This window comes from Octopus bimaculoides, chromosome 1 (assembly GCF_001194135.2).
Source record: "Octopus bimaculoides isolate UCB-OBI-ISO-001 chromosome 1, ASM119413v2, whole genome shotgun sequence".
NCBI classification, from domain to species: domain Eukaryota; kingdom Metazoa; phylum Mollusca; class Cephalopoda; order Octopoda; family Octopodidae; genus Octopus; species Octopus bimaculoides.
The window spans coordinates 168,592,163-168,605,320 of NC_068981.1; the positions used below are offsets into that span (position 1 = coordinate 168,592,163).

Here is a 13,158-nt window from a genome sequence, read left to right on the forward strand (position 1 = left end):
GGCTCCTGTGCAGGTGGTACGTAAAAAGCACCCACTACACTATTGGAGTGGTTGGTGTTAGGAAGGACATCCAGCTGTAGAAACATTGCCAGATCAGATTGGAGCCTGGTGCAGCCGCTGGCTTTCCAGACCTCAGTCAAACTGTCCAACCCATGCCAACATGGAAAACGGACATTAAATGATGATGATGATGATCACACACACACACACACACACACACACACACACACACACACACACACACGACTGGTTTTCATACAGTTACTGTCCATCTAATTCTATTCAAATGGTATTGGTCAGTCCCTCATACCCCAAGGGGGTCCAGACTACTATGTAGGGTAGTTTATGGTAGAAAGACACTTTGCCCAACATGTCATATTCTGGAATTAAACATGCAACACTGTGGTTGTGAAGTGAATTTCTTCACCACACAAACATGTCTATACTGGTAGCATAACTAACTAGAGAGGTAACTGTTGTATTATTTTAATAGCATAAAATATTTAGGTAATTTTCCTTGAATCTACTAAAGATTTATGCCAATATTTGGCTGCATGAGATACTGTGGTCTATTGTGACATGGTTTTTGCTTGATGGACTCCTTTATAAATGCTGAGAAATTAAGAAAGAGGGAGTTACTCCCTTTCTGTATGTAACAACAGCAATACAAATTAAACTGCAGATTATTATTGTTCAGGTGACTGCTTGGAATTGAACTCGGAATCTTGGGGTTAGTAGCCCATGGGCATATGGCGTAGTGGTTAAGAGCGCAGGTTACTAACCCCAAGATTCTGAGTTCGATTTCAAGCAGTGACCTGAACAATAACAATAATAATAGTAATAACATAAAAAATATCTTAGGAACGAGAACCCAGGTTTGAAATTTCCCAAAGACACCTGAAGAAGGCTGGAGGGTATATCAACCAAAACGTGTTAACAACAAACAAGATGAGGACAAATATCCGTCGAATGTAAATAAAGTAAACAAGGATTCTAGTTGTAAGATTTGAAACTGTGATGGCCATCTGGTCACTAGTCCAGCAGCATCTGTCTTCCGGTCATATACAATCAGTTTATGAATCGGAGAAGTTGGCTCTGGAGTTGTAAGTTAAATATGAAACCCTGCCAAACCAAATACTTAAAGCATTTAATCTGACCTCATATTACTGTACACCATCTCCTCTGACTTTATGTATTACAAAATATTGATTTTGTTCTTGAATACAAAGACTAAGTTTTTTCCTTCTAAATAAAAGTGAATATTACTTGTCTGCTTGACCTTTAATATATTATTGACACTTATTTCTCTACAAAGATGCATGGCCTTGTGGTTAGTGTGTGTCAGACTCACAATTATAAGACTGTGATTTTGTTTCCTGTACCAGGCAGTTTGTTTGTCCTTAAGCTAGGCACTTTATTTCTCATTGGCTTAGTCAACTCAGCTGAAAATGAATACCAGCAACAGCAGCTGCTGGAGGTTCACCTTGTGACAGACTGGCATCAACTCAGAAACTGAATTAAGCTCCAGCCTAAAAGTCTGTAAACATGAGAAAGGCTTTGACTATTTTAACTTATTTTTCTGCTTTTTAGAAGATGGCAGGTTACATTTGAACACAGTAGGAGCTACATGCATAAACATGAAATATTCAGTGCAATCTAATATCTTGCTAAGTATGGTTTACTCTGGTCCACTCTGTAAAATGGTTGGTGTTAGAAAGGGCATCCAGCCTTAAAAACCATGTCAAAACAGACAGTGGAGCTTGATCCAGACTTCTGGCTTGCCAGCTTCTGTCAAACTGTACAACATATAGCAGCATGTAAGATGGATGTTAAATGATGATGATATAGTTTATTCTTATTGTCAATTAAACTTATATCCTCAGATGTCTGAGGGAAAAATACCATCTCTTTTTCCCCCACCTGAAACCACTTGTACTTAAGTATCTGTGTGCGTATAGATATATCTTTATGAGCGAGGTAGTTGCTAGTGCTGCTGGATTGGCTCCTGTGCAGGTGGCACATAAAAAACACCATTTTGAATGTGACCGTTGCCAGTACCACGTGACTGGCCCTCGTACTGGTGGCACATAAAAGCACCCACTACGCTCTTGGAGTGGTTGGCGTTAAGAAGGGCATCCAGCTGTAGAAACTCTGCCAGATCAGATTGGAGCCTGGTGCAGCCATCCGGTTCACCAGTCCTCAGTCAAATCGTCCAACCTATGCTAGCATAGGAAATGAATTGTTATTAACTGGAGCTTGAAATAGATAAAGTTGTAAATGAAAGCATGTAGAATGTCTGTTATGTTTACAGAAGATAGGTTTGAGTCCTGTGGGCAGCCTTCAGATTTTCCATCCAAGGGTTTTTTTTAACCCTATTGTTTTATCAACTTCAAGTCCCACTGTTAAAAATGATTTATTTCATATATCTCAAGATCTCATGACATAACTGATAACATGAGATTTTATATGTTCAGCACCAGTCTAATTTAAATCTACAGACAGTGGACAGTGTACTAAACCTTTCCAAACACCTGATTATACAGAAAATTAATTGAAACATTTAGGCTGTCTATTCTTTAGAAATATGGTCACAAAAGAGCTACATTTAATAATCACTTTGATTGCTAATTTGATTTTTTATTGTGATGTTTCAGATAACATATGCTTTGCAGGCTGAAGAACTATGGAATATGGGATTTACTGGTAAATATAAACTAATTTATTTAGTTTTCATAAATTTAATTACTTATTTCTTTTAAATTAAGTTGTGATACTGTATATGACATATTGTGGTTTTACAAATCCAATGGTTGTATCATTGTGGTGAATGAAAGTGCATAATAGTATGGAATAATAAGTTTGATTGTGATTTATTACCATTGGCTTTTTTTTTAAAGATGACTTATGATTATGCAGCTGTTGTTCTGTAGGTTTAAAATGGTTGAGCAGATCTGTAATCAAGTATGTTCCAGCCATGACTATCCTGCCATTGTAGCAAATATAAACTTACCTTGGAGTACATCAATATGTCTTTCTCATTCTTTTAAGATGGTATAGCACAGTTTGAGAGAGATTTGGCTGCTATTTTTTGCTAGGCGAGTAACTGCACAGAAGCTCTCTCACTGGTGGTAGTGGTCAACCTCAGTCAATTCTACTTCTACCAATCAAATGCTTGCATTTGTCTTCCAATAATCTACTTGCAGATGTTTCTGCTGATCATCCAGTTTAAAATGTACACTTGGAGTAAGGAATACTTACCCTTTTGCTCAGCTTAATTCATAAAGATTTTTAACATTGACACAGGGCTAAAGGTTTTTGGAGTACAGTTAACTAACTTGACACTAATACGTTTTTTATTGACCCATGGCTGTGTGGTTAAGAAGCTTGTCTCTCAGTCATGTTGTTTCTGGTTCAATCCTACTGCATGGTACCTTGGGTAATTGTCTTGTACTGCAGCCTTGAGCTGACTGAAAGCTTGTTAGCTGATTTGGTAGATAGAAACTGAAAGAAGACCTTTGTGTATGTATGTGTGGAGGTGTATGTGTGTGCGAGTGAGCTTGTATCTCTTTGTCTTGGCATCATGCAATTGTCGTAAATGAGCATCACCATCATACAAGTGGTGCCTTTTATTACCAATCTTCCATAAAAACATGTCTGGCCAAGGGGAAATATTACTTTACTTGGAAATAGGTAATGGTTGGTGACAAGAAGGACATCTGGTCATAGAACATCTGCCTCTGATTTCTGTCTGGCCTCTGCAAGCATGGAAAACCAGTCATGAAAACAATGATGATGATGGTGGATGAAAGGCAAATCAAACATGGTAGAATGTAAAGAACTGTAACTAAACACCACAAGGTGTTTAGTTTACTGCTCTATTGTGACCTTGTGCCAACGTTAGAAACAATAAGGGTTTCTGACATTACCATATGGTTATAGATTTTTGTTGTTTTAGCAACAGGTGTTTTTGTTTTGACTAGTATTAAATTTATTGACTTTTGAAGGATGACTGGCAAATGCTATCATAGTGGAATCTGAACTCAACAAATTTGTAAAAAGCAGACATCAAAATGATGATGATGCTAATGATAACTGTGTTTTGGTGTTTCGTGAGCTAAGCAAAATCATGGTTGATCCTGCATACAGGCGTGTCCCTTGCAACACTCTTCAGCTGAGCGATCTTAAGCTCGTGGGTGCTGGTGCCACATAACAAGCTCCTATACCAGTGCTACTTAAAAGCACTCAGTACATTCTGTAAAGTGGTTGGCATTTGGAAGGGTATCCAGCCGTAGAAGCCATGCCAAAACAGACATGGAGTCCAGGCATTTCTTCAGTTGGCCAGCTCCAATCAAACTGTTCAACCCATGTCAGCATGGTAAACGGACATGATGATGATGATGATGATATCATTTTAATAGGAGCTTGAGTGGGCTGAACATTTGCAGAACAACATTGTAAAGGGTTTCTTTGATTAGGAGTATATTGGTAATTGTTCTTGTTGTTGTTAAACTGTGACTGTAAATTTCTAATCATTTGAATATCTTGTCTTTTTGTGTATAACAAATACATTGTTCAATACATTGTTCTCCATTTTAAGAAATTTGAGTGGGATTTGAGGGAATTTGGTTGCTATTTCTATAACTGACCACATTTGGGTTCCCTTGTTAGCTGTATCAGCAATAATAGTGGTCGGGATTGTATTTTTTGCTAATAAGAACTGGTCATTTTATCTTTTACTTGTTTCTGCCATTAGAATTTGGCCATGCTGGGGTACTACCTCGACTGGTTTAGTTGAACAAATCAACTCCAGCAATTACGTTTTTAAAGTCTGGTAAGTGTCCTATAGGTTCTTTTTGCTGACCTTCTAAATTATGGAGACACAAACAAACCAACACAAGTTGTCAAGTGCCGTGGAGGAGCAAACACACACATGCACATGCATGCGCGCGTGCACACACACATGTGCACACACACACACACACACACACACACACACAATAAGGTTCTACATAGTTTCTATCTACCGAACTCCATCCCAAGGCATTGGTCAGCAATGGGACTGAACCCGAAACCGTGTTGTTGCAGAGCAAGTTTCTTAACCACACAGCCATGCATGTCAGTTTTGAAAACATTGGGACTTAGAAGAGCTTCTTGAAATGCATGTATGGGAGATTGTTTTGAATATTTTGCCAAATATTATTGGCATAGAAAAGCATGAGAAAAAAAAATTATTATCAGAGTTGTAATAATTGAAGTTGTCTGTTACAAAGAAACATTTTTGTAAAAAAAGGAATTCATGTTTGTTGCCATAGTAGATTTTGAATTGAGATCTGTTAGGTACATATTCAAGTAATGGTTATGAATTTTGAATTCTTTTACAGGAGCTGGAGTGAAAGTTGCTATATTCGACACTGGTTTAGATGAAAATCACCAACATTTTAAAAAGGGTCGGATCAAAGATCGAACGAATTGGACTCATGAGAAAACCTTAGATGATGGTTTGTAAAAGAAATAATCTTTATTTTCCATGTCTCTTTGTCTTTCTTATTTCTTTATTGCCCACAAGGGGTTAAACATAGAGGGGACAAACAAGGACAGACAAAGAGATTAAGTCAATTACATCAACCCCAGTGCGTAAATCGTACTTTATTTATCGACCCCAAAAGGATGAAAGCCAAAGTCAACCTCGGCGGAATTGAACTCAGAATGTAACGGCAGATGAAATACTGCTAAGCATTTAGCCCGGCGCGCTAACGTTTCTGCCAGTTCATCTCTTTGTCTTTCTGTCAGTTTGTCTTCCCATTCTTGAACTCCTTAGCATTCGGATTATTCTGTCAAACATAATGCTTTTTCACTCACATAGTTTTGAATTAATTATACACTGTTTTGTAACTTTGAAATCATGTTAATTGTGATGATGTGACTGTGTATTTTATAATGGTGTTGAAGGGTATGTGTGATAGGTTGGATCTAGCTGGTTAGAACATAAAACAGATAGCATATTTAGGTCAGATATGGGTGGTTTGAATGTTAAAGGGTTAAGGTTTGGGAAGGCAATAACATTACTCTCCCTACTCCAGAGAGTAAAAGTGAAAGTGAAAAATAAATATAAAGTAATTAAATGGTTACAAAATTGCTTCCAAAATATAGTTATTTGCTGTGTTTACAAATTTTAGAAATTGCTTAAGCCTTTGAGAGATTGCTTAGTATTTGAACTGCATATCTGGCCCAAATATTCTACCTGTTTTACATTCAAACCAGCCAGATCTGGCATCTCACACCTACTCCATAATGTCAATCTAAAAATAAGCGATCACATTATTGAAATCTTGGAGCTATGAGATAATGCATGATTAACTCAAAGCAATGAGAATAAATAAGGATTACATTTTATTGAATAATCTAAATGCCAAAGGGTTAATAAAAAAATGCTAATTAAAATCGTGTGTGAAATTTTAATTTTAATATCTGGTGATTATTCAATCATTAGATAGATTAAAGAACAAACAAACAAACAAAAAAAACTGTTCATGTGAAATATTATTTACAAAATGTGTATTTTGTGTTTTAGGTCTTGGACATGGTACATTTGTTGCTGGTGTTATTGCCAGTTCAAAGCAATGCTTAGGGTTTGCACCTGATGCTGATATTTATGTGTTTCGTGTGTTCACAAACAATCAAGTAAGTGTTTGAATTTCATGTGTTTTTACATTACACTCTGGTATATTTAAATTAATATATTACAATCTAGTGGAGGCGCATGGCTTAGTGGTATGGGTATTCGGCTCATGATCATAAGGTTATGAGTTCAATTCCAGGTGACACGTTGTGTCCTTGAGCAAGACACTTTATTTCATGTTGCTCCAGTCTACTCAGCTGGCAAAAATAAAAAACTGAGTAGTACCTGTATTTCAAAGGGCCAGCCTTGTCACTCTCTGTGTCATGCTGAATCTTCCTGAGAACTATGTTAAGGGTACATGTGTCTGTGTGGAGTGCTCAGCCACTTGCATGTTAATTTCATGAGCAGGCTATTCCGTTGATTAGATCAGCTGGAACCCTTGTCATAGTAACCAGCGGAGTGCTAGTTTTATATTACAATCTATTACATTTAAGTTAATATATTACAATTTAAAATGCTTAAATTAATGTATTAAACCAGTGGTTCTCTACCATTTTTAAAAATCTCTGGATCCCTTTGGTTTTTATTTACTTCAGTGGACCCTCATAGCCCTTCAGTGTTTAAAAAATTCCTATTACATTTTTATTAGTAAATATTATTAGTAAATATTACAGGCGCAGGAGTGGCTGTGTGGCAAGTAGCTTGCTTACCAACCACATGGTTCCGGGTTCAGTCCCACTGCATGGCACCTTGGGCAATTGTCTTCTACTATAGCCTCGGGCCGACCAAAGCCTTGTGAGTGGATTTGGTAGACGGAAACTGAAAGAAGCCCGTCATATATATATATATGTATGTGATGTGTGTGTGTATGTTTGTGTGTCTGTGTTTGTCCCCCTAGTATTGCTTGACAACCGATGCTGGTGTGTTTATGTCTGCGTCAGCTAGCGGTTCGGCAAAAAGAGACCAATGGAATAAATACTAGGCTTAGAAAGAATAAGTCCCGGGGTCGATTTGCTTGACTAAAGGCGGTGCTCCAGCATGGCCACAGTCAAATGACTGAAACAAGTAAAAGAGTAAAGAGGAATTGTATTAAAAAAAATTGTTAAAATATTTGTTGTATTATAGAGGTATAAGCAATTTATTGCTCATAAATTTTAACAAAATATCTTATATGGACCCCCTGGTTGAGAACCACTGTATTAAACTACCAAGAAAGCTTCTAAAATGGCAATAAAACTTGTCACGAGTTACGGTTAATTGAACCAAGTGAGAAACAGAGCTGAATGAAGTAGAATGACTGTGAAGTGGCGTGATTGAATAGTTAAGAAGTTTGCTTTGCAATCATAAAGTTCTGAGTTCTGTTCCACAGAAGTGTCTTCTATTATATTGTCAGATGGAAACTTGAAGCTCATTGGATGAAGTGACTTTAATTCAAAGGACCAGTTGTATGACTCACCCATTCTGATTCTGGTTGTGCGTTGGGTCTTGCAGAGACAGAGTGGCTGATGCTGGTGGCATGTGTAAAGCACCTTTTGAGTGTTGGGCCTCACGGAGTCAATGAGGAATGATCGGGACCTTTGGCATTATGCCATGCTTGAGAAGAAGACCCATCAAGCCAAGTAAAATTGCAGTTGTGGCAGATACTGGTGTCACACAAATGGCACCCATGCCGATGGCATGGAAAAGCACCCATTACACTTTGAGGAAGGGCATCCAGCCATAGAAACCATGCCAAATCAAACTGGAGTCTGGTGCAGCTTTCCAGCTTCCCAGCTCAGGTCAAACTGTCCAACCCATGCCAGTTAAATGATGATGATAATGATAAATTCAAGGGTCCAGGTAATTTTGTTAAATTGGGTGGAGGATTAAGCTTGACTTTTGGTCATAGTTTTGTCTGTTGTGTGCCAATGTGGAAATCTTGTTTTATGTTTTATTAATTTGTTTGATGTGGAGGAGCTTTGCTCTCCTCGATTAGTGAGATCGATCTAGTTGGCACATATAGAGAAGATGGGTATTTATTGCAGGGTCTGTGAAGATTCAGTAATGGCAGTTTGAGAACTTCAATGTAGGTATTTGACAAACCATTGTATCATTCAAATCCCAAACTCTCTATACTCTTTGAAACAGAGACACACTTCAAATAGATTTGAATTAGAATTAGCAGTGATAAATTTGTGGTACACAGGTTTTAAAAATATTGAGACTGATGTATTGGCTGCAGTTCTGTTTCCATAGCAAATTATGCAGATGGTTTTCATTATTTGAAAATGACATTCATCTATGATTTTGTTTATTTAATGTAACTTTTCTTCTATTTAAAAGAAATCTTCTTTTATTTTATAGGTTTCTTACACCTCTTGGTTCCTTGATGCCTTCAACTATGCAATCTTGAAAAAAATTGATGTCTTGAATCTGAGTATTGGTGGTCCTGATTTCATGGATCATCCATTTGTGGACAAAGTAAGAGGTTTTACTTTTCAAAAAAGAAACATTCACTAAGAATTTTGATATTTTATTTTCCTTTTAATCTTTTAGTTGGGAGAGAAGGCAATGATGATGACTCATTACAGGATCTCTGAGACTGGTGGGGTAGAAGGAGGAAGGTATCCCCAAACTGGACACCTGACCCAAATGCTTGCAATAAAGTTCACTTGGCTAAAGGCATCCACCTTGCCAGATATTGGCATTAAACAGGGTGATGGATTAAGCTTGTCACTCAGGTAGGTCATGGTGGGATTTAAACTCAGAAAGCAAAGAGCCAAGACAAATACTACAATGTGTCCAGGTTGATTCCCTACAATTCTACCAATCCACTGATCTGGATTAGTAATTTTTTACTGGCCCTGAAAAGATGAAAGGCAAAATTGACCTCAGTGGGATTTGAACTCCTGTTTTCTCCTGTATTCAGTGTGAACAACTCCCTCTTGTATTATTCGAATAAGGAATTTATTTCAGTTTTCATTTATGCAAAAAAAAAGATTCATCTAATCTTTAATTATTGGTCAGTGCAGAATTATAAGTTGTTTTTTTAACCTTGAAAAGTCAAGCTAAATTTAATAAAAGACAAAATGTTTTTACTTAGAAAAGCCATTAAAAGAATTTCAATTCCATGGTCATGATTTAAATCCATTCTTAGAAGAATGGGTTTTTGACAGCTGAACAGATTATGCACATGAAGAGAAGCTTAAATAGAGTTAGGATTAATGGTCTGTAATCATCACAGCTAATTCTTTGTTTAGAGCATCTGTTTTGTAAGTTATGTATATGTAACCCTTACTAATAAAAGGCAAAATGTAGAAGCTATTGCTAAATCAACACTAGACATATCACATGCACTGGTTGTGAAGGCAACAATGGCTGAAGACCAGAACTATAGAAGTTGTAAGGTTATCTTATGGTTTCAGTGTTCCGCAGAAGAGTCTTTTTATAACAAGGGAGAGCTATATATTTGATTCAGGAACTTGGTTTCATTGAAACCCAAGTCAGCTCTGTCTGAGCAGACCTATGGGGTAAGTTGTTCCAGCTGTGACCATCCTGTCTTCCTTCTTTTTCTAAATTCTTTAGCCATGTGAGATAGAAGGCAACCTCACTTGATGCTAGTGCCATGAAAAAAAAAAAACCCTGTACACTCTTTAAAATGGCTGATGAATCAAGCAGAGATAACATTGAAATGAAAGGACTGTATTCATTACTGAGGGAAAGACAACCCCTTTAATGCTGGTGCCATTAAAAATACACCCAGTACACTCTGTGTTGGTGTTGGGAAAGGCAATCAGCCTTCATGCCAAAGCTAAGACATTGGAACAAGACGTAGTAAGGTAAAAAAGGTAAAGTCACCTTTTCAAGTCCTACCGCCTCATAAGGGCCGGTTTCTGGGCTTCATGGCATATATATTCCCCACCTGGTCAGGATGCTGGTATGTTGCAGGATTACTCATTTTTGTCAGCTGAGTGGACTGGAACAACATGAAATGAATTGTTTTGCTCAAGAACACAACATGTTGTTCAGTCCAGGATTTGAAACCACACTCTTATGATCATGAGTCCAACATCTTAACCACTAAGCCATGCACCTTCACAACAAGACATCTTCCTTTGCCCTGTTGGATCCTGTTGAACTACCCAATCCATGCCAGCATGGAAAGTGGACATAAAGTAATGATGATTATGGTTGAGGTTTCCAGTAATACTCATTGCTGTTTGTAAATGCTCACACAGTTAATGTGTGAGGTCCAGGCATGTTATTCCTCTTCTATTCCACGTACTCTACATATATATATATTTCAGGTATGGGAATTAACTGCCAATAAAGTCATTATGATATCTGCTATTGGAAATGATGGACCACTTTATGGGTAGGTATATCATTTGGCTTATTTTTAAAAATTATTCAGTTTCAGTTGTTGTTTCTTTATTTCAAAGTTTTATTCCAGAAAAAGTAAATTATTTAGGGCAATTTAAATGTTTGAATGTAAAGCATATATTGCTCTATTTATTTTAGTTAAACTCAAATGGAAAGAGTTATCATTATTATCTCATAGCTAAGTGAAATACATTATAATAGAACACCGTTATAAGCCATTGCTACCATCAATTCATTTCTCTTTTTATCATCATCATCATCATCACCATTGTTTAACGTCCACCTTCCATGTTAGCATGGGTGGGATGGTTTCACAAGAGCCGGCCAGGTAGAAGCCTGCACCAGACTTCTGTGATTGTTTTGGCAGGACTTTTACAGCTGGATGCCCTTCCTAACACCAACCACTCAGCAGAGTGAACATTTTATGCTGTGTCAGCTTTTCTGAAAAACTGAGTCTTTGTCGATCTAAACTAATTAGCTTTCACCTCCTAAAACATAAACTCTTAACATTTTTTTACATAGCATTTGTAGTCATGGTCGATGCTGGTATCATGTCAATGACACCCATGCTGGTGGCACATAAAAAGCACTCACTACACTTTTGGAGTGGTTGGCGTTAGGAAGGGCATCCAGCCGTAGAAGTCATGTCAAATCAGCCTGGAACATGGTGCAGCTCTCTGGCTTACCAGTTTTCAGTCAAACCATCCAACCGATGCCAGTATAGAAAGCGGATGTTACATGATGATGGTGATGATGACACGCATCAATAAATTTACATGTCTAACTCATAGTTGTTACTCCTGAAGTATATGAGTTGATAGCTTTTATATCCAGATGTCTTCAACTTTTTTTATGTCTAGTTGTTCTAGTAAATTAGCATTGCATACCTTACTGATCACATCCAACTTATTTCTTCTTGCCAAATCACTCAAAATCTTTATTCTCTCTTATATCATATCATATACATAAATGCCAGCAGTTTAGTTTTTTTTTCAGTAAAACCCTTTTAAAATCTTGAATAAAGTAAACTTAGAAGTTTAATAAATTCTGTTGCCTTCTATCACTTGTGCTGGTGGCATGTTAGAGAATCATTCGAGCGAGGTTATTGCCAGTGCCGCTGGACTGGCTCCCATGCAGGTGGCATGTAAAAAACACCTTTTTGAGCATGGCCGTTGCCAGTTCTGTGTGACTGGCCCTCGTGCCGGTGGCATGTAAAAGCACCCACTACACTCTCAGAGTGGTTGGTGTTAGGAAGGACATCCAGCTGTAGAAACTCTGCCAGATCAGATTGGAGCCTGGTGCAGCCTTCTGGCTTGCCAGCCCTCAGTTGAATTGTCCAACCCATGCTAGCATGGAAAGCGGACGTTAAACATTGATGATGACAATATGGTTGACACTAAGTACCATCCCTATTTAGTTGTTGAGTGTGTATTGAGGTTTGATGGCATTACTAATTACTGTTACTTTGAAGATGTTGTATTTATCTTATGTAACTGTTTCAATTATATTCACAATGATCTCCTTCCTTTCATATAGTACACTCAATAATCCTGCAGACCAAATGGATGTTATTGGAGTTGGAGGCATTAACTTTGAAAACCAAATTGCCCGCTTTTCTTCACGTGGAATGACTACTTGGGTAAGTAAGATCTTGCTAATTATCATTTTTTTTTCATAAATTTAAATTTTCCTTAATGAAGTGGTCAATTAATTTGAATGGTTAAGATGCTTAACTATCGGTTCAAAGTTTGGAACTTCATTGCATTATACCCAGAAAATTACTTTGCTTAGAATGTAGAAATCTGCGCATTGTTTATAATATATAGGTATATTTAAAATCATATTTGGTAATGCTAGTTACTTGGCCAGCAACAGCACTTGTGTTTTTGGGATGTCCTGTTCCTTTTTGTAATTGCTGAGTAGCAGGTTGAAAGTAAGATATAGTTGCTAAAAGCAAACTAACTGTACTTTATAGTCACATGTAAAGATCTGAGTGATTTTTAAATTAAAATTATATGGAATATTACTTGTGATCAAACAATTCAGCATGTAGAAGTACATTAAATGTTTATAAAACATTGATATACTTAAAACACTGTGTGGTGCCTTGGGCAAGTGTCTTCTGCTATAGCTTTGGACTGACCAAAGCCTTGTATATATATATATATATATATATA

At 37.2% G+C, this 13,158-nt stretch overlaps 1 protein-coding gene across 1 annotated transcript in view; it reads left to right on the forward strand.

The window, feature by feature from the left end:
• Positions 1-13,158, forward strand: part of LOC106870664 (membrane-bound transcription factor site-1 protease) — a 130,200-nt gene that overhangs the window by 10,982 nt on the left and 106,060 nt on the right. The window contains exons 6-11 of the mRNA XM_052971635.1: positions 2,655-2,703; positions 5,382-5,498; positions 6,572-6,681; positions 8,963-9,079; positions 10,906-10,973; positions 12,518-12,620. Coding sequence (XP_052827595.1) covers positions 2,655-2,703; positions 5,382-5,498; positions 6,572-6,681; positions 8,963-9,079; positions 10,906-10,973; positions 12,518-12,620 — 564 coding nt within the window. The remainder of the gene's footprint in view (positions 1-2,654; positions 2,704-5,381; positions 5,499-6,571; positions 6,682-8,962; positions 9,080-10,905; positions 10,974-12,517; positions 12,621-13,158) is intronic.